This window comes from Diadema antillarum, unplaced genomic scaffold (genome assembly GCF_040938485.1).
Source record: "Diadema antillarum isolate AM-2024a unplaced genomic scaffold, OU_Dant_1.0 seq00000079_RagTag, whole genome shotgun sequence".
Classification (NCBI taxonomy): domain Eukaryota; kingdom Metazoa; phylum Echinodermata; class Echinoidea; order Diadematoida; family Diadematidae; genus Diadema; species Diadema antillarum.
Window position 1 is genome coordinate 3517501 of NW_027271172.1, and position 27577 is coordinate 3545077.

Sequence of the window (27577 nt, forward strand, 5' to 3'; positions counted from 1 at the left end):
CTCCCATACATATAGTAGGAAAGGAAGTGCAGATTTTCTTTTGAATGGTGTTGTGAGTTTTTAGCAACTCTGTGGTGTGGTAAGTCACTTGTGGTTGAATAAGCGACAGCTTCCACACTTTTACCTTTAAGAAGGTCAAAAATAGAAGAAAAAAAAATCATGAGAACTTGTAGCATGCAACATGGTTTGGCAGTCAGAACATAATCCGTTTCATGTTGTTTCACCTGGATATGCAGTCAGTTTTACAGGGTGTTCCTACCTTGGCTAGAGTTGATGGTTAAGTACTTTATGGCATGATTTGCAGAGTGATTTATCAATGTGGACCATGAATGGAAAAGCTCTTAATACTGCAACAACCCCTCCCCTCATCAGCTACAGCTAGTCTCTGCTGAAACCTTAAATGACGAAAACTGCCAGGATGTGATGTTTTGTCAATTACAGCCAGTGGTGTTAAATTGGTTTCATAATAGGCAGCTCTAGCCATCAGAGGCAGGGGGAGTTCATACATTAAAGGGGCTGTACAGTACTGGTTGAGGTAGGGATTCATGTTTTGAACATTCTTAAATGAGATAATGAGAAACCTCTTATGAAATGTGAAAAAGCATGTAATTTTAAAAAGGCTTCAACGTTTATTTGATGAAAACTGGTTTCCAAATGGCTGAGATGTCAAAAAAAGTGATAATAATAAAAGGCAGCAGGCCACACCTTTTATTAGGATCTCTTTGTTTCACCTTGTTTTTGAATATCTCAGCCATTTCAAACCGATTTTCTTCAAATAAACTTTCGATACCCCCTAGAATCGCATACTCTTTGACATCTCATAGAGTGGTTTCTGAATATCTCGCACAACGTTAAAAGCTAAATCCTCACCTCAACCAGAACTGTACACACCCTTTAAGTCTAAAATTTAGAGCACTTGTTAGTTGATCATGTCGTCATGTGAGTAAATAATTCTCACATCGTTCATCAGTATAGAATCCACTGTGAAATCCTCGGAGATATCTTTGGCATTGCCATTTAATCAATTTTGCGTCCCTGTCTAGTGATGATTGGGGAGGTGAATGATTGTTGAAGAAATTGGAAAACCACTTTTACATTAATAAGCTATGATTATTACATACACAGCATTTCTTTTACATATTACATTTCATAAGAGTAAGCAGAGAAATTTCAAGAAATGAGATGTCTTTGGTGAGAGATTTGTGGTATGATTTTGACAAGTATGATAATGAGTTAATTTATCGATCAAATCGTGTCTTGGAGATAAACGCAGCTCAATCAAACAAACAAAATTGATAAAATGATGACCTCTGAACCCATAGTCTGTATAAAGATACATCAGTGTGCATTTGATCGCTGGAAAAAAAAAAAACATACACTAAATATTGACATTCAGGTTTCTTTCCACATAGGCTGCTTGTATCATCTTTCCCCTGTTTAAACGGCTTTCAAAAGCCGTTTCCAAAGCCCTTTCAAAAGCCGTTTCCAAAGCCCTTTAGAAATGGCTTCCAAAATAGTTGCATTTATCAACTCTTCGCGAACACGACAACTGGGCCTGTCACTGCACAGCTGCATTGCGCAATTCGACCCGAGGAGAAGAGGTCATATAAGGCGTGCATGGTTCGTAACTGCATAACAAAGCCGTTTCAAAACAGCTTTGCGTTGATCTCGCTTCAAAAGGCTTCTAGAAACAGGTTTCTGGAAACCTGTTTAGGAAACCTGTTTCGGAAAGCACAAATTTGCGGCTTTCGAAAAGGCTTTCCGAAAAGGCTTTCAAAACAGCTTTGCGTTTATCATCTCGTAAAAATTCCCTGAAAGCTGTTTGGAAAACCTGTTTCTGCCGAGAAAAAGAGTTGATAAACGCACCCATAGATTTGTAAGCTGTAAAGGAAACCTAAACCTAAAGAGAAATGTGGATTGAGTGAGAGCAGCAACAGTAGGTGAACACATCAGTGAAAGTTTGATTAAAATCGAACTATCAATGCAAAAGTTATGAATTTTTAAAGTTTTGGTGTTGGAACCGCTGGATGAGGAGACTACTAGAGGTTATGATCTATGTGTGGACAACAATATAAAGAAAATATAAAGGAAATTCTACAAAAATTCATTTTGCATGAAGATTACGCATTCCATCAACTTGATACTGACGTATGTCAGGGGGAGCAATTATTTTCCCTGCTTTCTGGAAGTGGTTAGTTAAGTGCTCTTTCATTGTGTCAGAAAAGTGAAATTTTTTTGTGTGGAATTCCCTTTATTTTTTTTTATATTCTTGTCCACACATATGTCATAAACTCTAGTAGTCTCTTCATCCAGCAGTTCCAACACCAAAACTTTAAAAATTCATACCTTTTGCATCAGTTGCCCAATTTTCCTCAAACTTTCATTGATGTGTTCTACTAATGTTGTTGCTTTCACTCAATCCACATTTCTCTTTGGGTTTGGGTTTCCTTTAAGCTGGCTGTGAGAGCAGGGCTTCATCTTTGCCAGAATGCCCTAAATTACCTTTTCCTAAAATGTATAAACGAAGGCATAAGTAGCACACTTTCTGGTTAAACTAGAGTGAGTCATTTGCGTTTTCATTTGGCCGTGAAAAGACCTGATCAAGGACCGATCAAGGATCAGTATGAATTCGCTTGAGAAGAGAATGCAATAATAAGGCAAAAATGTCAATGATCAATACTTGATAATCACAAGTTCAGAGTCCCATTTATTGTCTCTTCAGCTAGGTGGACCATCAACTTTTAAATGAAAATGATCATTGACAACTAAGCTCATGGACACTTGGGACATTTGCAGTAATTTACATCATAAAGCAGTCTGTTTCATATGTGCACCTTACTGGTACTTGTGCTTTTTGTTTTTGTTATGAATCTTATTTATGATTAAGAAATAGAAATGTCAGTGATTGGTAACTGTTTTTTCTTTGTTCATTTGTGTTGTTTTAGTTATTTTTTTTCCTGGGGGGGGGGGGATGGTCTTCAAAACTCAACTTCTCAACTTACCTTGGCCTTTATGTAGCACACAGGTTTCTTATGATAGGCTAGTCTTAGTCATACTTTGGCAAAATGTGAACATGATCTATTTTGGATGATTTAGAGAGGAAACAGGAAAACCAAAATTTATGATGAAGGCCTGACAAAGGGTTTCGTCTTAAAGGCCAGACCACTTATTAATGAGACGGATAATGTGAAATGCCAAAGGTGACTAGACAACCAACAAGTTTACTTTGGATCACTGAATCCATAGCAATCTAAAACAATAACAAAGCATTTCTACCCTAAATAATGCCAAACAAACTTCAAAGGGGCGTGTGTGAGTCAACCTTGTGAAAGGTTGATCTCTCTCTCTCTCTCTCTCTCTCTCTCTCTCCCTGTGTTTTCAAAGCACATTGAGGTTCCTGGCTTCTGCAATTTTCAATGGATTATTTTTTTTTTTGGTATATGTACCTCATGGTAGAGCTGGGCAAGACATAGCATAGTGTTTGTCATCGAAAGTATTGCCATGGTAACCATTTTTTTTTTTTGATGATGTGGTTTAAACTGCTCCCACGGTTTTTGAGAAATTGTAATAGAACTAATTGACACATGCAATGACCTTTGATTGTTTTTGTAAAGTGCGTATGACACATGCAGTGATCTTTTGATGTTTAGATCAAGGATATTCGTTTTAGTATGTATGAAAAGCTGTTACCATGACGTGGCATTACTTGATAGAAAAAAATAATGGGGCAAATTACTGCCAAAATTTTTTCAATTAATTTGGCAAATATGTTTTGTTCTTTCTTTTTTTTTTTGGTTCATATGATGTTCAGATGTGCAAGAGGCACAATCTTTGCCCTTGTTTTTCATGTGTTTTTTTTTGGGGGGGGGGGTTGCCATGGTAACCACATTCCCTGTGAATTTTCCCCCTGGCTAGAGATGATTAAAGGGATCATACTGTTCCAATTGAGATGGATGTCAGGTTTCCAACATTTTTATGATGATTTTTTTTAAAAGATTTTTCTAAAGAAACCTCTTATGAAATATGAAAGAGCATATAATTCTAAAAGGAATTCAAAGTTTATTTGGTAAAATTGGTTTTGAAATGGTTGAGATATCTACACAAAGTGATCCTAATAAAAGATCAGACCAACTTTTTATCACAATCGCTTTGTTTTACTCTGTTTTTGGATATCTTAGTCATTTCAAAACCTATTTATATCAAATATCAAATGCAGTGTATGTCTTGAAATAGGGACATTCAAATAGCGTTGAAGCATTCGTATTCAGATATTACAGAATACATTTTCAATTTGTTCATCAGCTACTCAAATACCGGGTACTGTACCAGTATTATGTATCACATTGCAGAGACAGAATATTAGGCATTACAATATTTTGTTTTACTTGAATTTATTCTTTTATTAGATTCCTCCATTCTATTGTAATATTCTGTGAACCGTAAATAACAAGTAAGGATGATAACATCCATCAAGAAATTGGCTTCTTCAGTGACGGACAAATAAAAAAAAAAGATGAAAGACTGTACCCAATATCTGGGGCTCAGCCTTTTATTTCCATATTTAACATAGTTACGTGTACTCTCATGATGAATTACTTTGATTTTGGAGGATTTAGTCTGAATCTGATGGTAGTAGGACAATGTATGTATAAAGTTACTACAGACCTTCATATCTGACTGCATATGGCATGAGTCGTACAGATGATTTTCAGCTGGAGTGATAAATGTATCCAAGGTCAGCAAAAGACCATGGATGCATGTCGTGACATTTTGTTTTCAGCCCCAAATGTTTTGGGGTTTTTTTTTCAGAATTTATCTTTTGGTCAGTGCATTCATGGAAAGGAAGAAATTTTCATAACTGAATGCTGTGGGTAGTTTGTAGAAAAGCAGTATAGAGATGAGAATGCATCTCCATATTTATGGATGTGCCAAACTCACATCTTTTTTTAATTTATTTATTTATTCATTTATTTATTTTTATTTTTTTTTTGGGGGGGGGGAGGGGGATGAATAGACACACACAGCACTATGTTAGTGGTTTAGTAGAGAGATGTGAGCAGAATTTCACTAGATCTGAGGCTTGCCAATGCTCAATCTTATATTCCAGCGAGAGAAAGAAAGAAAGAAAGGAGGATATTGAATTTTGACAAATTATCCTCTAATGTAAGAAAAAAAAAAAGTTGATATAGAATTACTCTCTTCATGTCATTTCTGTAAACCAGGGCCCTGTTTTATCAAAAGATATAATTGATTTCAAATTTCCTTAACACACAGGCTGCCATAGACTTATGATAGAAATCAACTTCATAATCAATTTTAACTCTTCATAAAACAGGGCCCTGTAAAATGCTCAAAATGAAATAATTTGTTAGTGTAATGTTGATAAACAGAATGTTTGCACTTGCTAACGCTTTTATGATTAGACAGGTTAATTTAGTCATCTTTACCATGCTTGCATGTTGGACTGAGACACTCTTGGGAACACTGCTGAAAAAGACTGAGGTATTATTAACAGAAGTCAGTGCCCCCATAATGGAAGGGGAGGTGCACAAAAATGATGATGATGATGATGATGATGATGAAAATGGGACAATAATTGCTCATATGGTCAACCTTTGATCTCAGGTCCAGTGTTGGGGCAGAACCATGGTATTTACATTTCCATTATAAAGGGATATGATGATATTTATATATTAGGGTCTTATTTACTTACTGCCACTGCCCTAACAAGAAGGCCTGCCATTATCATTACTCCAGCACCGCTAAGTATCGATTTATATACACTGTTACACCTTGGTCAAGAGGAATAATAGCTTGTCCATTGCTGATTGCACTGGTTGGGATTTGAACCCCCACACTCACTGTTTCAAATCCATAATTTTATCCTCTATACCATTATACTCAAACAAGATATCAAGAGATTTTTAAAGAATTATTGTTAGTTACATAATGCACGCGCCGAGGAGCCGAGGAGCTATTTTACCAGCTAATTTACCAGCTACAGGGGACACATTTCTTCGAAATTCTCGTGCACCTTGCGGAACTGCTACGATACACTAGCATATTAATAGTGCTTTTGGCTGCGGATTCTGAATTCAGAAGAATGGACACATTTGAATTTCACATTCAGCCTCAGCAGCATGACCCCGCTCTTCGTGTGTAGTCCCGTCCATTTGTCTTTGTGCGCTGTGCCCTGGAATAGTGATATACAGTCAGTGCACCGTGTCTCAGCTTGGCACTGTGCTGTGGAACCAGAACTTCACGTTGGAGACGAGCAGTCTACCCCATCATGCCCCAGCCTGTTCCGTCACAGTCCCCTCCCTCAACGAGGAAATCAACTGCGCTTGTTTGTCAAGTAATCAAGGAGCTGTTGAACAATGAAGACTACATCAATATGCTCAACAGTGTAGTCAGCAATGCAGTCGACAAGGCCTTCACTAAACTCAACAGCCGTGTTGAAGTGCTTGAAGGTCAAGTCCATGATCTCCAAAATGAATGCGACAACAAGTCACACCAGATCACAGTTCTCAAGAAGGAGATAAGTCAGCAGTCAGACCGAATCCAAAATCTTGTCCAGGGTCAACTCGACCTCGAGCAGTACTCCAGACGTAACTGCATCCGGATCTTCGGTGTCAGAGAAGCAGCAGGGGAATGCACCGACAACATACTGTGCGACATTGCTCAGAGCAAGCTAGGAATCACCATAAACCCAGCAACAGACATAGACCGGAGCCACCGCACAGGAAGGAAGAAACCTGAATCGGCCTCTCATTCTCCCAGACCAATCATCGTCAAAATGACCTCGTACAAAAAGAAGCATCAAATCCTCACAGCAAGAAGAAAACTGAAAGGAAGCGGTATCTCCATTCATGAAGATCTCACGAAGCACAATGTCGATCTCCTACGCAAAGCAACACACCACCAGAAAGTGAAGAATGCCTGGTCATCAGACGGTCGTATCATAGTCGAAATACCTGCGTCACATGGGAAAACGATCAACAAAGTAATCAGAAGTGAAAGTGATCTGGCCAGATTATGACTTCAACTTCTCAAAGTCCCCCACCTCCATGTATGTATCCTGTAAGTTTCTGTAGTTTTTGTAAGAGACAACGGGCTCAAGATAATATCTGTTATTTTTGTGCAACCTCTAGTTCCAGTCGCCTGAGGGCATTAGAAGAAGATGAAGATGGTGTATCTGTACTTAGTACTGAAACAGAATATTTCATTCCAAGTGAATTTGCCTCTATGATGAATGGTACGTTTTCAGAAATGTTTACGTGTCTGCATTTCAACTGTCGAAGTTTGAAGGGTAACAGTGATAACTTTATATCGTGCATTAATTCCTTGAATACTGAAATATCTATTATTGCTGTATCTGAAACATGGGCACAGGGAAATGAATCCCCTCAGTTTACGTTGCCCCAATATAAATTCCTCGGAAGGGGAAGAACAGATAAGAGAGGTGGAGGTGTTGGTATGTTCATTAATAGAAAATATAATGTTAAACAGAGATGTGATTTAGAGGTTTTTGATCAATGTATTGAGTCAACATTTGCTGAAATTATCAATTTGAAGGATAAAATTGTTATTGGCGTGGTATACAGACCCCCCAATCAATCTCTTCAATCATTTCTTACTGGTCTACAGCCAACATTACAGAATATATCTCGAGAAGGTAAACATTGTATCCTACTTGGTGATTTTAATGTTGATTTATTGAGTTCCGACAGTTCCACTCACCAATTCTTGGACTTAATTCTTACCTCCTCATACACTCCTACTATTTTTAAACCAACACGTGTAACAAACCACTCTGCAACCTTACTTGATAATGTATTCATTAATCGTCCTGAAAATGTAGTTAAGTCTGGTATATTGATTTCAGATGTGAGTGATCATTTATCACCCTTTGTCATCTATCACCTTGGCCGTCAGCAGGTGAGCACCGAAAAGGAATCATCCACTTATATTTACAAAAGAATGATACATGAAGAGGGTATGACAAATTTTTTTTCATTGCTCCAGTCTTATGAGTGGAGCCACCTGGAAAATATTCCAGACATCAATGAGAAATACTCTGTTTTTATATCTCATTTTATGACCCTGTACGATGAGTGCTTTCCTATAAAGAAACTTGATAAAAAAAAATATGAGAAAAAACAAACTTGGTTTAACAGCCATCTGAAGAAGTTGTGTAAAAAGAAATACATTTTGTACCGTAAATACATCAAGAATCCTACAATGTACAGAAAAGAGATTTACGTCAAATATAGAAATTTTGTGAATAATGAAATACGACGTGTTAAGCGGGAATATTATCATGGTATTTTTGATAGAGTAAAAAATGACCAAAAAGGTACATGGAAGGCGATTAACGAAGTCTTGAATACATCGAAGTCTAAAACTACATGTGCAAGTATTATGAAAGAAGGTGTTCTGATTGAGGATAAAGAAAACATTGTGAATTTATTCAATGATTATTTTAGTAATATTGGTTCTGAGTTGGTTAGAAATATGCCCCCGTGTTCTATGAATAATGATTTTTCAGAGTATTTAAGACCGAGAGTATTACATACTATGTTTTTTAACCCCATTTCTGAATCTGATTTGATTACAGCTGTATTAAGTATAAAGGATAATAAGAGTTCAGGGCATGATGGCATAGAAGCATTTATTGTCAAAAAATGCATTCATTTGATTGCATCCCCATTATGCCATATTTTCAATACTTCAATTGAAAAAGGTGTTTTCCCAAGTGATATGAAAATCGCAAAAGTTATCCCAATTTTTAAATCTGGGGATAATCGTCTCTGTTCTAATTATAGACCAATTTCTATTTTGTCCATTTTTTCAAAGGTTTTCGAAAAGTTGGTACACAAACGATTGATCTCATTCTTGGAAAAAAATGCAATCCTGTATCAAGGGCAATTTGGTTTCAGACAAGGATATAGCACATTTATGGCCCTTTTAGAATTTGTCAATAATGCTACTTTGGCTTTTGAAGAAAAAAACATTGTTATTGGATTATTCTTAGACTTATCAAAAGCCTTTGATACTATTGATCACAAAATTCTGATAAGTAAAATGTATCATTATGGAATTAGAGGCAATGTGTTAAACTGGTTTGAAAGTTATTTGTTAAACAGAAAACAATATGTGTTTATTGATAATCATACTTCACAATTTCAACATATCAATGTTGGTGTCCCACAAGGATCAGTGTTAGGTCCATTACTCTTTTTGCTTTATGTAAATGACCTGGCTTTTGTAAGTGATGTTTTAAAGCCCATTATATTTGCTGATGACACAAACATCTTTCTGTCAGGCAAGGATATCCATGATATGAATGTTGTATTCAATGCAGAACTTGAAAAGGTGTATTCCTGGTTTTTATCCAACAAACTCACTATTAATTTTGAAAAAACAAATTTTATGATATTTAGACCTCAGCAATTACAGCTAGATACAGCTTTGTTTGATTTATCCATTAATGACCAAAAAATAAGTAATGTTAAAAAAATAAAGTTTCTTGGTGTCATTATTGACGAACATCTCACATGGAAAGATCAAGTGCAAAATATTTCAGGTAAAATAGCAAAAGCAGTGGGTATTTTAAACAGATTGAAGAGCTTGCTTCCTCTTCGAATTATGTTAAATATTTATAATACCTTGGTTTTGCCACATCTTTCATATTGTACTGTTGTATGGGGAAACTGCTCTAAATATCTTTTGGACAGATTGCTTGTTTTGCAGAAACGTGCAGTCCGTTGTGTCTCAAACTCTCACTTTTTAGCTCCAACAAACCCTTTGTTTGAGAAATTGAAGGTTTTAAAGGTCTTAGATTTGTATACATTGCAGGCAGCATGCTTCATGTACAAATTTTCTAGGGATTTACTGCCTGATGTTTTTAAAGAGTATTTTATTTGTAATAACAAAGTTAATTTGTATAGAACTAGAAACTCTGATAAATTGTATGTACCATTTTACCGTCTTAGCCTGTCAAGAAAGTCAATAAGGTATACAGGCCCAAAAATATGGAACTCAATTACCCCCAGTTTGAAATCATGCCCCACCATTTCATCATTCAAAAGACAGTTTAAGTTACAGTTGATTAATGCATACCGGTATTGTTCATAGAACTGTACTGTGTCTATACAGTGCACTGGCTGATTCTCGGCATGTGTTGTTCTGTGTTCTCTGTTCGGGCGCCTGCTCGGTGACCTTCACCCCGGCGCGCTGGCGGGGTGCGCGCGCCGGGGTGGGGGTCGCCGGGCGGCCGCCTCGGGTGGAGGATGTAGGGTGGTACAGGTTGGGAATCGCGCGCGTGCCTGTGGTGATTATGATCGGAGCCTTCTACATTCATTGTACAATGTATTACAATTATTCTTTTACACTGTACTCAGTACATGTATCGTAATGGAGAGCTCTGATCATGTTGGAAGTGGTGCGCCCTCAGTGGCGGGGCGTGGCTCACGATATTGCTTATAGAATATTATATGCTCAAACCATATATATATTTTTTAAATTGCATTCAATGATAATTCTTGCCCATTTTTGTCCCACCCTTTTTATGGTTGTTTTTGGTATGTCGTGGTTCCTTCCTTTTGGATGTGCTTTTTTTTCTTCTTCTTCTTCTTCTTCTTGCCCCTATTTATTGCAAATCCAGTTCTTTTTTATGCGACTCATGATTTATGTAACAGTGTATAACGACATACAGTTTTAATATTGTATATTTGCTCAGGGGATCAGCCTCGAAAGGCCAATGGCCTACTGCTGATCTCCTCCACCATTTATTTTAATTGTTATGTCAATCTGGAACACACACTTTTTAACTTTTAACTGTGATTATGTATTTATCCAAAATAATTTTTGGTTTGTATGTATGTGTTAGAACTGATTGATTGTGTATTTATATGTTTTTACCTGAACTGTGGAAATAAACTGAATTGAATTGAATTGAATTGAAAATTGAGTTAATTGCAATATTTTCAGAAAGCTATTTGTGGCCTCCTGATTTAATGATTCAATGGTATGTATGTGTCTGTCTGTCTGTCTTGTGTGTGAGGACAAAATCACCACAGCTGTCAAGTTAATAAAGTACAACTGTTTCATATTGCTGGAGCTTATTTTGCATTTGTTTCAAACTCCATCCCTCTCATTTTTATCTCTCAACAGGAAATTCTTGTCTTCTTTAGGTGACCATCTCAGTAGCTCAAATGTGTATGTATGGTTCACATCTTTAAAGGGAGAACTTGGCCTAGAGCTTGTAGATGCATTGAATAAAAGCAGTGAAATTAAAGCTAACTTCTGAGAACATGGACACTATAAAACTCTGTGTTGTGCAAATGAAGAAAAAAAAACATATGATCTAGGGGGCGTTTCATGAAGGAACTTGTCGGATAAAATGTCCGACAAGTCAATTATATCCGACAAGTTCAGAGAAATCAGCCAATCAGACTAAAGAATTTTTCAAAACTTGTCGGATATAATTGACTTGTCAGATATTTTATCTGACAAGTTCCTTCATGAAATGCCCCCTGGAGTTCTTACTGAATGGAGGTTTGATTTCCCTGCTTTTATTCAAACTAACCGGCTCTGCTAAAACGATATCGAATATCATTGGGCTTCTAGCGCCCCAGTGATTATCCCTACTAACAATAAGCGATTAGTCCTTATTCATAAAGGCGCATTTATACTTGTTTATTCCCTACTAATTGCTTATGATACATATAGTTGTGTATATGGTTTTTATGGATATATTATTGTTCAGAAAGGTTTTTTCTTTCTCTCTATCTTTTTTTCCCTTTTTTTTTTCTTTGCATAACTGCTTAACCAATGTTTACCAAAACCAGCCATAAGGCCTCCTTGCTATAAGCTTTTGTCAGTTGGCAATAATCATTAAAAGATATACAAATGTTCTTGCTTATCAACCTGGCATAGCACATGAAACAAACCTTGCATTTGTTGCCTAGGGAAGTAGTTTGGATGAAAACAAAAATAACATGCTCAAATTGGTGCAAAAAAAAAAATGATGTCAGTAATATGTGTTTAGTAGAATGAAAGCTGATAAAAAAATGAAGATTTCAACATAGTACATAAAACTTTTTGGCTATTATACACTTGTTTATTAGGGAAGCAAAGATGTTAATGAATAATATTTGTGAAGGCCTGAACACCTTTTTCTTGAAAGTCTATGTGTCACTGATGCATACCCCAGATGTTTTGGGGAAATATTCCCTCCAAGAAGAAATAGTAATATACGCGTTATTAAAATGAAATAGGGATACAACACAAATGCTGTCACATTGAAATAACAACAGTATAGATAAAAGCTGAATTTGTTTAACAACAGTATTAATAAAACTTAATTTGTTTTATCTTCAGATCTTTATAAAGTGTTGTTTGCTTTTCCTTTAGATGTTTGTCTTTTATTTGAAATAATTTTGCTTTTTTGAAGAAAAAAAAAAGTCGTAAAAAGCATACATGTGCAAAAGGTGTATCGTAATGATACACAAGTGTTGGGATTTAGTTCTACTAACACTGCTTCATGCAAGTGCTGAGCTGCCAACAAGTATCTTTGTATGATATTTATATTAAAGTATTACTGTTTTACTTTTAAAATGACATTACCTGCTTAATATACATTTACAATTTATATATGATTTTTTCAACATTTAAGTTCCTTGTTGTTTGTTTTGAGTTGTTGGGTTGTTTTGGTTTTTTGGGGGGGATATTTTTGTTTTTGTTTTATTATTCATCAGTATGCTTTTAGAGTTGCGGATATTGGCATCATGCTCATAATTTTCGTGCCATCAATGACGAGGATTGGTCTTAGTATGGTATTTCCATTGTATTAGCATTTCACTCATTAATTTTTACATGTTATTACTCTTTTCTTTCATATATTAGTATTATTATGGGATTCTGTACATGTAATACATTTTACATGGTATTGCGTTACATAGCATCATGATTATGATGATTACTTGTATCTTTAAGTGTAAACACCATCATTCTCATCAGTGCTGTCATTACTACCATTACCTTCATCATCAACATCATTATCATTATCATCATCACCGTTAACATCACCATGGTCTTTGCCATTTTATTACCATCATTATCGCGTCTATTATCTTGCCATCAATTTCATCATCATCATCATCATCATCATCATCATAATCGTCACTACCAGCATCGCCATGGTCTTCATGGTGTTATTGTTATCATTATTGTCACTTTTAACGCATCATTGTCACCATCATCACCACAGTCACTGTCATTACCAACATTTTTATCATCGTCATCATCACTTCCATTACCATCATCATCAATATCATCATCATCATCATCATCACCATTACCATCATCATCATCATCATCATCATCATCATTACCATTACCATCATCATCATCATCATCATCATCATCATTACCATTACCATCATCATGTTATTGCCATCATCATTGTCATCATCATCACCACAGTCTCTGTTTTATCACCATCAACATATCTGTCATCATCATCACCACAGTCTCTGTTTTATCACCATCAACATATCTATCATCATCACTTTGATTATACCATCATTATCTACATCATAATCATCATCATCGTTATTATCAACAGCATCATTGTAATCATTTTATTGTCACCAGAGTTACCACCTTTCTTATCTCACCATCAACTTTTTCATCATCATCACCATTATCACCATTACCGCCACCACCATCAACATCACCCTTTTCCTCATTACCATTATCACGTCATCATCATTTCTTTCAACATCATCATCACCACTGTCATCGTCATCATTCTTATGTTTTGATGACTACTTACCTTGAGATTAGTATATGTTCCATCCACCAGTTATTTTTATTTTACTTTTTTTTTCCTCATTCCAAACCAATTCTATGCGTTGGTGAACCAGGAAAGATGGCCCTGCACCTAGTGATTTTTTCCCCAGCTAAGTTCTGTCAGATGCCAATCAGGACAATTTCCAAATGGCAATAGCGCCATCTACAGGGCAAAGCCACACAGTCTATGAGCAGAACTGGTACCCAGCAGATTGTTGTCTGTCAGTATTTGGCTTGATTTTACACATAGTCAATGTTAACCTATTTATTCCTTTGTGTGTATATCATAATGTTTCTTTTAGATACCATTTGCTACCTAAATGCCACTCATGTAATATTAGCCTTTGAGAGTTTGCTACTATTCACTGGTTTTCCAATATGCAGCTGTATTTGTGCAGGAGGAATACATGATCTGCATAATTGTGTTCTTATAAAGTTTGGCTTTAGCCTCCACATTCAGCTATGTATATTTGTGCTAAAATGTTGAAGTAAAACTATGGAAATACTGAACCAAAATGTGACTATATTTTCATCTTCCGATGTGATGAAATAGAGAGCATGCAGCTATGAAAATTAGCCCAAATTCCAATAAATAACAGTAGTCTCAGAAGTCATTCTGTGACATTGTATTCCAACCGAACATTGAAGGCATTGATGATATCAAGCTACTATATAAACGGGAAGTTGGAAAGGGAATTATCCCTCTCGCTCCAGTGGACAAACAGGAAGTCCCTACAATTTCAGCAAACTACATGTCCAGGCATATTACATGGCTGATAGTGACTTTTTGGTCATAGTCTGTTAGCAGGTTTCTGTTTTGACCACAAGGCTGTAGTTTGTCTTACAAAAGCTGTAAAGTGCAATTTCAAGTTGACTGTAATGAAGAGATTGGAGAATAGAAGTATCGAAGTTTCAAAGTAACTTCACCTAAACAAAACAAAACAGTTATTGAAGTGTAAAGGGGAATGTAATCCAAATATTTATGTGGATTTGACTCAGTTTGAGTGAATGCGGCAATATTATACTGTAAAAGCTGAAATTTTCGCGCGTTTCGCGCTACCAGAAACTAGCGCGAAAATAAAAGCAAGCGAATATATTTGTTTGCCATACTTTTTAGTAGTTAGCGTCTTGATTCCGCGGAATTCAAAACAGGCGAAACTCTTCTAACCCCGCCAAGCACGAAAAATTAGTCATGTGAAAATATCCACTTTTATAGTAGTAGAAGACATCAGACTATATACTGTAGAACAAGGAATGTTCGCGTGCATTTTAATTTTGCGAGAGCCAAGATTTGAGAAATTAAAATGCACAAAAAGTTCTTGTCTACACTATATACATTGAATGTTAGAGGCAACTCGCAAAAATTTCATGCCGCAAAAAAGGCCGTCAGCTCCAATTCGCGAAAATTTCGTGCCGCGAAAATATCATGTTTTACAGTATAGTAGAATCATAAAAGTTTCAAAATAATCACACCTGAACAAAAAAGTTACAGGTATAATTTGAAGAGGTATGCAGTCCAAACACATGTGCTTCGAATGAATGCTGGAATATTAGTAGAACACATCAGCGATGTTTGAAGAAAGGTGGACGGATCTTTCAAAAGTTATGAATTTTTACAGTTTCCATGCAGCCATCACTGGATTAGAAGACTCCAACAGTTTATGCTGTCATGCATGTACAACAATATAAAGAAAATGTAATGGGAATTAATTTACACATAATTTCATATCTACAAAAAGTACACATTACCTCCTCTAAATACTAAATGTAATATAACTCCTCCTGTTTTCAGAATTACATGTAGGTAATAAAGTCAGGTGTTTTGCTTGTTTGTTTTTTCATTATGCTAGAAAAGCAAAAGGATGAATATTTGGCGACATGATTACTGTAAAACACGATATATTTGCGGCATGAAGATTTCGCGAATTGGAGCTGACGACCTTTCTGGCAGCATGAAATTTTCGCGAATTGTCACTGGCATCCACTGCATATTGTGTAGGCAAGAACCTTTGTGTGCATTTTAATTTTGCAAAAGTTGCCGCTCATGAAATTCGCAAAATTAAAATGCACGCGAAGATTCCTCGCTTTACAGCATGTTACGGTCTCACATGTCTTACACAAAAGTTTGCACTAAAGTTCCGTTTTGTTTTGTTTTTCATAAAATCGATAAGGAAACACATGAAATTTTTGTTTTGTTGCAATAACCTAGAAATTATGCACTCTAGGTGGAAGGGGTTGTAGTGTAATTGCCAGTGTATCGGCCAAAATCATGATTTTGTGTTATTAATGTACCGAGGTACCTAAATCAGTTAGAAATTTGTTCAGGACATTATTATAGCAGCTGTTAGACCCATGGACACATCGATTAAGCTAGCTATAGGTTTTCATTGATGCTCTTATCTAATACTTGTCTTCAGGGTTTTCTGTTTTGCCTTCAAATTCTACCTCATAATGGCATGGCATTGAATATAACCTCAACTTGGGCGGACTTGTGTCATACTTGAGTGCACACACTACACAACAATTTAATACTGCACAATAACTTCCCACTCAGGACAGCTGCACACAAACACACAGTGACACACAAATACACACAGAAACACACACACAAAGACATACATATATGCACACTTGTTGGTATACTGTAATACATACAGACAGTGTTGTGGTATAATATGCAAGTGAGGGGAAATTGTGCTGGCAGTGTGTGTCTTTGTGCGTGAAAAGGACCTGCCCGGAAAGAGCATATCACGCACCGTAAGCTGCATCATAATCAATACACGGCAGGCTTTGAAAGATCTTCCCGCGAGAAATCAGATGACTCTCTATGTAGCTACACATGCCACTGCTTTTCATGTGCACCAACTACCAGCCACTTTAGTGCCCGCTCTTCCTGCGGTTGGCTGGTAGTTCCGAAGGGGTGTAAACAGTTTCCCCACTGGAAAGGGGGAGTACCTATTACTCACTGGCTAGTACCACCCACCTTCCCAGAATTGCGGCGGACATGGGGCATGAATATACATGCAGAGGGTCAACTGTGACTGGTCTTTGCACGTTAAGGCCGCAGCGTAAGCACAGACTGACCGCTGCAACATTTGTAATGTCTCCCATATTTAGAAGTTGTACTTATGTGCCTTGAACAAAGAGGAGGATTCAATTATGCCCCCTTTGAGCCCACAGTTCACTGATACCCACTGTGCCAAACATTAGCAGCGTGCGTATGTGGTATAAAGTGGAGAAACAGGTGTAGCTTGTTTGGTTCCACAACTTCACAGTCTGTACCTCTCTCCACATGGTGTATACTGGTGTGGTGGAGGTATTTTGATCACATCGTCCATGGTCTATGATACGCCGGCTCTCACTCAACTTCATATTCAGTGTGAATTTTAACTCACTGTAGCTGCAGTTCTTCCATCCACGGTTCTTCCATATATCGGTTGTTGTTTGTTGCTGAATGTGTCACTAGTTTAGTGGACACCACTCAGGAAGGACCAAATCAGTGAAGAGAATTGTTTTATTCATCGTGAGGAGTGTTTGTGTCTCATTGCTCAGCCATGCTTAAAAGAGGATTTGGGACTTTGTTGCGAGAAAAATTTGCATGGAAACTGTCGACAACATGAAGAACGACAAGGATCCGTAACTGTGCAGATTTGCATAGTCTCTTCCGAGTCCTGTGAGAGATCTTTGAAAACAGTTTAGTACTCTCATTTCAGCTTGCAGACAGAAAATACAATACCATTTTTGCTTTCTTACGTGTATGAAGTTACTGTCGTTTACAAACAAGGACAAAGACAAAAACAACAACAAACAGATTGCTGTCGAACTTCTGACGAAAAATACCTTTGTGTGTCTGGAACCAGACCCAGAATGGACGCCATTATACAGTAGGTTATCTGGTGTACATATACGGAAATCAGATGTCTTTGATTATCATTAAATGATATAGTTCACTTGATTGCTTTTTCCATCATCCCATTTTCAACAGACTTGTGTCTTTTCCAGCAGGACACTGCGATTCATTTCCCCGGAAGGCCTCTGCTCAGTTTATTTATTTGTTTGATTTGTTGTAAAATGTGCGCTATCAAAACGTGGAAATATGCACGTGCTTTTCTTGTACTTGTGGGAAATTGAGACACGAGGAGTTTACATATATACATGTATATATCTGCTTTATTATCTCCCTCTAAAGTTGTCACTTTCATTCTTTCATTTTACAAGTAGTAAAAAACAACAAACAACAACAATCACAAGCTCTCCATTGACCTACCACGTGTATGTACAATGTACTTTACGTAAGTCTTTTCAAAGTCACTTGCCAGACGTTGGATTTCTCAACATTTGCGAAGATTTCTGCGCTGCCAATTTTGGACATGTTATTGACTGGTGGAAAACTTTCCATTGCCATGACTGCTTTTGTGCAGAATAATTGCAAAGTTATCCCCCTCTTTCTTCTTATATGTTCAGGACTACTAGGAGATGGTACAATATGACAGAATTGTGTGCGATCTAAAAGAGATCATTATATTCCTGATGCTGTTTTATTGCCAATATTGAAATAATCCTTTTTACTATGATTTCATTGTTATTATTGTTAGCATTATTATTATTATTGTCATTATTATTATTATTATTATTATTATTATTATCATTATTATTATTATTATTATTATTATTATTATTATTATTATTATTATTATTATTATTATTATTATTATTATTATTATTATTATTATTATTATTATTATTATTATTATTATTATCATCATCATCATCATCATCATCATCATCATCATCATCATTATTGTTATTTTTCATATTATTAATGTTACCATGTTTATTAGTAACACCATCGGTATCATTGTGATATCTCATTATCATTATCATCTTCTTCATTTTAGCTGCATTCTGACTGAATCTGACAGGAAAATCATAGACAAGTTATCATTCTCAATGGAAGAAATCTGGTAGTTGGTCAAATCTGGCAAGCATCGATCTACAATATATGGCAGCACATCCCAGGCGAAAGTTTCATGTTCAGAATTCTCAAAACAAAAGCTACCGGCAGAAATCTTTGTAAAAAGAAGAACCCTGAAAAAAACAAAAATCAGGACCCCCCCCCCCCCCCAACCCAAATTTCATACTGTCACAGTAATTTAGATGATAAGGCAAGAGACTGGCAGCTTTTAGGAGCTTTTTTTTCTGCTTGTTGCCATGGCAATGGCCTTAAAGGACAAGTTCACCTTCATAAACAGAAGGATTGAGAAAATGCAACAATATTAGTAGAACACATCAGTGAAAGTTTGAGGAAAATTGGACAATCGATGCAAAAGTTATGAATTTTTAAAATTTTTGTGTTGGAACCGCTTGATGAGGAGACTACTACAGCTTGTGAGTCATATGCGTACAACAGTATAAAGAGAATGTAAAAGAAAATTCAACATATTTTCACTTTTTTTGCATAATAAAAGAGCACTTGACTTGCCTCCTTCTAAAGGCAGGGGGAATAATATTACCCATAACATTTGTCGGTAACGAGTCAGGGGAATGTGTACTTTTTTCAAAAGATGGAATTTTGTGAAATTCTCTTTATATTTTCCTTATATCATTGTACGTAAGTTATTCATCCACTGCAGTAGTCTTCTCATCCAGCGGGTACTGCACAAAAACTTCAAAAATTCATAAATTTTGAACGGATTGTCTGATATTCCTCAAACTTTAAATGATGTGTTCTACTAATATTGCTACATTCTCTCAATCCTTATGTTTATGAAGGTGAACTTGTCCTTTAATTGCAATTTATCATCATTGTAGCGACATGGCCACAGCATTTGAATTTTTCATTGCTAGACCATTTGCGATGTAGAATGTTACTGATGACAAAATGTCAGGAAGAACAATTAATTTGCATTGTGCATATGATGGATATAACACAGGGGCTCAAATACACTAAAGTAGCTTGAATCAAATCCATGGTTTTTATTTCATCTATGAACTACAAGCAAAAAATACTGTATTCATACATGTTGCACATGCTAGTGTTAGCACACATTCATTAGTACTGTAAAACGAGGAGTGTTTGTGTGCATTTTAATTTTGCGGATTTCGCGAGAGCCAAGATTCGCAAAAATTAAAATGCACATGAAAGTTCTTGTCTACACTATACGCATTGAATGTTAAAGACAACTCACAAAAATTTCACGCCGCAAAAAAGGCCGTCGGCTCCAATTCGTGAAAATTTAATGCCGCGAAAATATTGTGTTTTACAGTATTGGATGGATGTCTGTTGGCATAGGCAGTAAGCACTATGTCCTGCACATACGCACTGATAATTTGCATAATCCATGGGCCTGAATGTAAATTACCAGCAGCTGCCAGCTGGCAATTATCCGACGACAAGTGGTCGTTTATCAAACAAGTTGTAACATCATTGGAATTAATTGAAAATACATCTTTTTTGTGAATGATATGTCAGGTGATATATTGTGTTTTCCAGTTTTCCATGAGTACACTTCATGTAATTTTGAAATAAGACTTCAATATACACTTGAAGAAGTCACATTCTACAGGTGTATGCATGATTTTATGATTAAAACTAGAATAATAATAATAATAATAACTATTTCTTATTGAGCATAGAAAAGCACTCCGAGAGCGCAGACCTCCGCCAAGCAGTTACTTTCTACCGATGATCTTGCTCTTCCGTAGAGATCAGTGATTTCCGCCCACTGAAAAATCGCCTGATTTCCCAATATAGAAACCTTTGTTACGTCATAAACCCTCAGATGCGCGTCGCGCCTCGCCCCAGCAGAAACTAGAGCACGCACTTTTAGTGCGTGCATGAAAACTTCAAAAATGCGCAGCTTGAACTCCCAAGTTCATTGACCCCACATGGCAAAATATCGAAAATCCTTCATAAAACCCATACAAATTTACGGATCACTACCAAAATGTAATCATCTGTTCCTTGTTTCATTCTCAACCTTTCCTGCAAGTTTCATCCAAATCTGTTTACTACTTTTTGAGTTATTGTGCACACGGACAAACAAACAAACTCTAACTAACTAACTACCAAACAAACCAAAAGTAACGAAAACAACCTCCTCCCTTGGCAGAGGTAATGATGATTCAAGTGCAGTCCAGTGCAACGGAAAGGGGGCACAAAATGTTATTGGGTAAATGTATACAAATATGTGTGATTCTATTCCTCTGATATGCGTGATGATTGATGTGTCATACCATGATGAACTGAGTCATTGTTCATCGTTTTCCTTTTTTTTCTGCTTTCAGAGACCATTCTGCCCATCCCCCCCCCCCCCATTGGTATCTACCTAGGGCAGAAAATAGGATGCTCATGAATAATTTAGTATATCGGAACAGCTCATCAAGGATAATAAGTTTACAGTGGCCAGTTAATTGTGGGCGGACATGAATACTAAGAGCTTAATGATCATCACCATAATACAGATTTGATCAAGGCAAACAACCTGTTAATTGTTTTTCTAGAGCTATCCCGTTCAACTCCCCCATCCACCCTGTCATTACTGCCATCGATGACGAAAATGGCACTGAAGCGTGGAAATTATCGTTCAACATGATGTAATATAAGGCCGCTGACCCTTTTTGCGGAACCCTGTCTCACGCACACCCACACCCACACAAATCTAGATAGTAAACCGCATTGTTTTACTGAACTTCCGTGGTGATACCAATGAAAACCAAATTCCACGAAGGGCAAGTACGTAGTGTAATCTATCATCTCCAAAAGTATTACAGCATGTGTGGTAAATAGTACTTATACTATATATACTATATACTATACGTCCAGTTGTCTGGGCTATAACCCTTCCTATTGCGTGAGAAGGGCTCGATGTGACACAGCCAGATGCCAGGGTCGACAGGAAACGCTCCAGATTAAACGGGACTAAGAACAAAACCAACATTATTTACTGTTTGGAAAGTGGCTGGTAGACTGTATATATACCCTGTTGGTCATCCACCCACATTACATACTGCATTCTGACTGTATGTTGACCCCTTACTCTGACAGAAATACCACTGATGTCTACAGTATTGGAGTTACGTTCACACCCCCGACTCAGCCGACCGCTTGCCAACTTCACATATTTTGCTCAATCGCACAACCGCACACAAACTGATCGATAAATTGCAATATGCCATGGTACATTTAAAATGTGATAGCCATAGTTGGCCACAGTATGTTTCCGCCATGGACTAATGTTACTAGCCCTAGGGAGCATGCCCACTTGCCCCAACCTTAGAAAGAGAAGGGAGAATGTGTCATAATGGTAAATAGGTACAATATGATTTGATGCATCAATGCTCGACTGTTTTTGGTTGAATTCAACTTTTTGTTCCCCCATTAGCTGCTCAAACCAATTCCTCACAGGAATCTGATTTATTGCTAGGAAAGGCTTTTGAAATTGTAGCTCTGTTTTTAATAGGGGAATGTGAGGCAGGAATAATCAAGGGGGAAAGTCTACTCTTTGAAATTAGCAAAATGTGTCATTTCATTGCTATGGCAACTTGTTTGTTTGCCGCCTCGCACTAGACGGAGGCATTGATTTGAAAGTTTTAAGCTCGTACTTATCTGTTTTATGGTGGGGCCTTGGAGCACTTTGCCATAGAAGTCTTTCTTTAATGGTGAAGTGTTTTGTGCTAGTGCCCTGCGGTGCTAAGATGGAGTTAATGTATATTGTGCTGTCTTGCTGCGGTGCTGAGATTGGCTGATGCATTAGTCTCGACAAGATCTACTAATCCAGTCAGATTAATGCTTTTTTTATAGGTCCCCTTGATGTTGTTTGCACCTGCAGTTTGTCATGGTTGCGCCAACAGGCTTTTGCTTAGGCAACTGGGATGTATTGTATGCATGTTTTCATTTTTGTGAATTTTGCGAGTCAGGTGATATTCACAAAATCAACAAATCCGGGAAAATATTGTCTTTCATAATTCAGATTTGCGATGGGAAGTCACCATTTTTTCTCCTGAAAAAGGGATAGTTAATGCTAATTTCTCATTTCCCCGCAATGGTTTCTAATTACAAAATATACAGTATCATATATATGACAACGCAACATTTTTCGATATCTGGGACAAAAATCCTTGCTTTATGTCCATATACATGTAGTTTTCATACTATTTCTTTCCTTATTTGGTAATTGCCAAATTTGTTACAGTGTTTTTGATAACTCGGGTTCATGATTTCAGTGTTTGCCTGGTTTCCTTGAAGATTTTATCGTCTAATCATCATAGCATGAAAATCTTTGGGGTTTCGTTTTTCATCTCCCTCGTTTCATTCTTTCCTCTGTTCTCCATTCCTTATTTCTTCACCTTCTTTGTCCTCATCTTCTCACGATTCACGTCCAGTCTCCTCCAAACCCAGCCTTCTTCTCCTTGTCCTCCAGAATAACTTTTCAGATGTCCTTCTCCCCAATTTCAACTTCTGTCCGCTCCCACTCACTCCAGCATTGAGCCAAAAGGAAACTGTTGTTATTTCATTTGGTTCCTTCAAGTGTTAAACACTTCTTGGTTCCGAGGTTGAGTTCACAAAGAGGTGAAATGACCAGAAATTTGTCAGATTTCCTTTGGTGACTTTTTGGATGGTCCTTATTTCTTGGTTGTTGCTATTTTTGTCCTTTCCTGTCATAATTTTGCAAGTACAGAAATGGGCCAAAAAAAAAAAACACACAGAAGAGATTGCTATTAAAAACATTTTCATTCCTGCCAAAAGGTTCCTGGATGCAAGTAGTTCAGACCTGTCCATACAAGAGAGGATTTGTATCGGTGGAATTTTGTCAACCCTTGGAATATGAAATGTGTTTTTATTTCCTCTCTTTTCCCAGGTATAGATCATAGAATTGATAGTTTAAGGAAAGAATGATGCAGGATATTGGGGGGAAAAAAGCAATCAAGTATTATGCTGGCAGGCAGTACTAGTTTGTAATCGATTCAATTGAATTGATATTGATTTCAGAATTTGAGGATATGATATGCACAGTCGTACTTCACTCATGTGATATAAAGTAGCAGCCAAGTAGACAAATTCATGCAAAACCATGAAAACATCCTGTCGACATGCAAATGTCGTTCAGTACTTTTTACTGCCGCAAAGTGACGGAAGAGTGCTATGTGAAAATGAATGCTTGTGTGTTGTATACATACAGCATGAATGATGGCTGTGTGTACACTTGTGCTCAAAGATAAGTGAAAAGTTTGTAGAAATGAAAGTTTGTACGTATAGCGGCTCCTGGATGAAAAAGTTGTTGATTCAATCATGCGTATCCTCAATCTGAGTTTGTGTTAACTTCAGGACTCTTTGATCAATTAAAATTTTAGCAGACTCAGCTTTCACTGCCTGTGCAGAAGACCTGCATTTCCATATATCGTAAAATTATTATTTTTTCTCTTCTCTAGACACACTCTCTATCTACCTATCCATCTGTCTATATCCCTGTCTATCTATTTATCTCTCTATATAAATCTATCTATCTCTCTATCTATCTATATATCTATCTATCTATCTATCTATCTATCTATCTTTCTATCTATATATCTATCTATCTATCTATCTATCTATCTATCTATCTATCTATCTATCTTTCTATCTATCTATCTATCTATCTATCTATCTATCTATCTATCTATCTATCTACATTGTATCTATCTATCTCTATCTCTCATTCTCATTTACTTCTCTGTGTGTCACTGCTGTTTCTTTGATATCTAGCCTCCTTATCCCAGCCTCCTTGGGCTTTCTCTCCAGATAATTGCCCAATACTAAGCACACACAACAAGGTGATGGTGCGTGCAGAAAGCAATCCAAGAGTTACAAACATGTTTATGTGGGTTAGCTGATGAAACCTTAGTTGTAATATCAATACAGGACTTCACTCTATTCTTACGAAAAAGCTATTTTATCCATTCCGGGTCCAGTTTAATCATGGCTTCTCCGTACTTACGACTATGTTGCTCTCCCCATTTCTTTTCGACAGCTTGCGCAAGAAGACGCGGGCGCACGACCCCAACCGCAGGGTTCAGCTGGCCCTGGACAGCGTGAAGGAGGAGTCCGCGGCAACGACGACCCCGCCCTCGATGCGAAGGTACAAGAAGCGGGAGGATGGGAGACCGCAGGTGCAGCTCAAGATCGGGGGAGACGATGAGTCTGAGACCGACGCCGTGGACGGCGGAGAGAAGAACGACACCGACGACAACTACGAAGATGGTGAGTTTAAGGAGATTAGTAAGAGAAGCATTAACCGTCTCTGGGCCATGATCATACAATCAATATGACGGAGTATCCACTTACCTTGCCAATGGCAACGGCAGACTTGACTCCTTTGGCTGCTTGAGCATCTCAGCTGATTTTGTGCTGGCGTGCATATAATGTCCTTGGAGGTGATAAGACCTTGTAACTCATTTGGCATTAGATATGATTAAAAAACCTTCTAACTCAGTCTTGAGTATCAGACATAGTGATTTGAGTTCTATAAATTACAATCGTTACTGTAATCGAAATATATTATTTGATGCCAACATTGATGTTCGTTTTGCAAAAATGTTTTTAAAAATCAAAAAGTTTGTTGCTTCCGTGAAAATTCATTATCTGTGAGATACAGGGTCTTGTCACCCTAGAGATGCATTAAATAAGTAGCAAAATTGAACAGACAATCAGATAAATTCAATGTTGGGCCATCATACAACCTCTAATTACAACTGGTACCATAAAAAGGCTGTCTTGAATGTACAGCTCATACTGAGCATACCCAGTTTAACCACTTGTAGGAGAAAGATCAGTATTTTCATCCTTTTGGAGAGGATTTATGCCAACCTCATGACACCAGTTATAATGAATATGGGATTTAATACTCAGTTTCCTTCTTCACAACTTCAGCGTAATATTGTGATCATTTGTATGCGTAGTGAATTATAATTTTCACAATATATAGAGTGTTTAATGACAAAGGCTATCATTTTGTGGCTCCCATAGGTATCAAATTATCATTTGTAATTAAGAATTTTTAACCAGTTTTGATTTCCTCAAAAGGTGTGTTACTTTAATTTCACCCATTCAGTCAAAATATGCTCTCTATGAGCCAAAATTCTTTATGAAAAGATGAATGCAGTGTATCCACCGTTTCAATACATATTGTATATACTATATATATAATGCAGATACATGTAGATACTCGAACCAACCAGATAGCAGTTTGAATCTCTCAGTCCACAATTGCATGAAGCAGGTGCCTTCTTCACCACAATCTGTCATGATTGCTATCGAAAGGTCAAATCAGGAATAACAACTCATGTTCATGAAACTTGCAGGATTATCAAAAATGTATGCCAAGTACCAATCTGTGGGCGTTAGCCATGCCAATTGATATTTTAGAAGCTTGTAGGAGGTTCAGAAGCAAAATGGAAATGTTCATTCCAGTCTGCAACCTGCAATCTGAATAGGAAATCACAGGCAAAATTTGCCACTCAAATAAATGTTTGTCACATGCAAAGTGACAGAATTACAACTAAGAGCTACGTGGAAATGAAATCAGACACAAATTTTATTAGATGTTAGTGAATTGTGCATTATAGCTTGGTCTGTGCACAGTGCAATGTCCATGTTAACAGTGATGTGTTTTAAGTGGTTTCCAGTTACATTATGAGATTACCTTTTGCCCAATATCTTAGTACAAGAGGAACATACAGTGAAGAAATACTGGTATTGTCAATAGTCTTTAGTCTCCAGGATTGCTTTTTCCTCAGACAATACATGTGTTCTCATCTTATGAAACATAGAGGCATCAAATGCATTGTCTCAACCAGGCAGATGAGACAAAGGTAAGAAAAAAAAGAAAAGAAAAACAAAGAAAGAAAAAAAGAAAGGGGGGGTACTCCAAGACTGGGCAACTGATTAATTAGTCTGACATTAGCAGTATTCTGTCAAATTGAATCTGACACCTAGACTACTGATTACAGGTACAACAGTGACAGGATGGTGTAAAAAAACCTAGGTCTGAATAAAGACTACAGGAACAGATAGCCCTAGTCTACCCGCCATTAAAACCAAAACAACAACAACAACAACAACCTACATCTGAGGCAGTGTTTTCTCAGTGGATTAAGAGATTACGCCTGACTAATCCTCTGAGACAATAGAGTAGGTCTTAAAACCTCTTGAAAGAGAAAGGAGAGAAAGGATCGAGGGTTTTGTCCCTGACATCTTCAGCTACAAGTTCACACCTCAAGAATGATTTGCAAAGGAAAGATTCAAGAGGATCAAATTACAAGCACAAGTCTTATGGAGCAGTTAGTTGTTGTTTTATAGAAAGAAAGAAAGAAGAGCAGTTAGCTTTTTAAACATCAAAAGGGTTCAAAACAGGTGTGATGGCTGGTAGTGACCCAAATGCTGATGGACTGGTAACTGAAAAGAGTAAGTGTTCCATTTGCCTTGGCATGTATTGTAAAATACATGAAAGAAAGAATAATTACAGCCTTTGCTTTGGCAGTTTGTCTTTTCTTTAATGTTCCCATCTATGTGGTTGAATGAAAAGAAAAGAAGGTAAAATTGACTTAGATGAGGAAAATTTTGTGATATTTTGTTTTGAACGATCTCTACAAAACGTTAAGTCTGTGTTGTGACCCACATAAATGTAGGGACATGAGATGACATATCCAGAGTGTACTGATTATGAAGCTGTAAGGTTCTTTT

At 37.0% G+C, this 27577-nt stretch overlaps 1 protein-coding gene across 1 annotated transcript in view; it reads left to right on the forward strand.

Moving 5' to 3' along the window:
* The window catches only part of LOC139726173 (band 3 anion transport protein-like), a 140643-nt gene that overhangs the window by 88111 nt on the left and 24955 nt on the right, over positions 1-27577 (forward strand). Inside the window, exon 4 of the mRNA XM_071637251.1 lies at positions 24867-25096. Coding sequence (XP_071493352.1) covers positions 24867-25096 — 230 coding nt within the window. The remainder of the gene's footprint in view (positions 1-24866; positions 25097-27577) is intronic.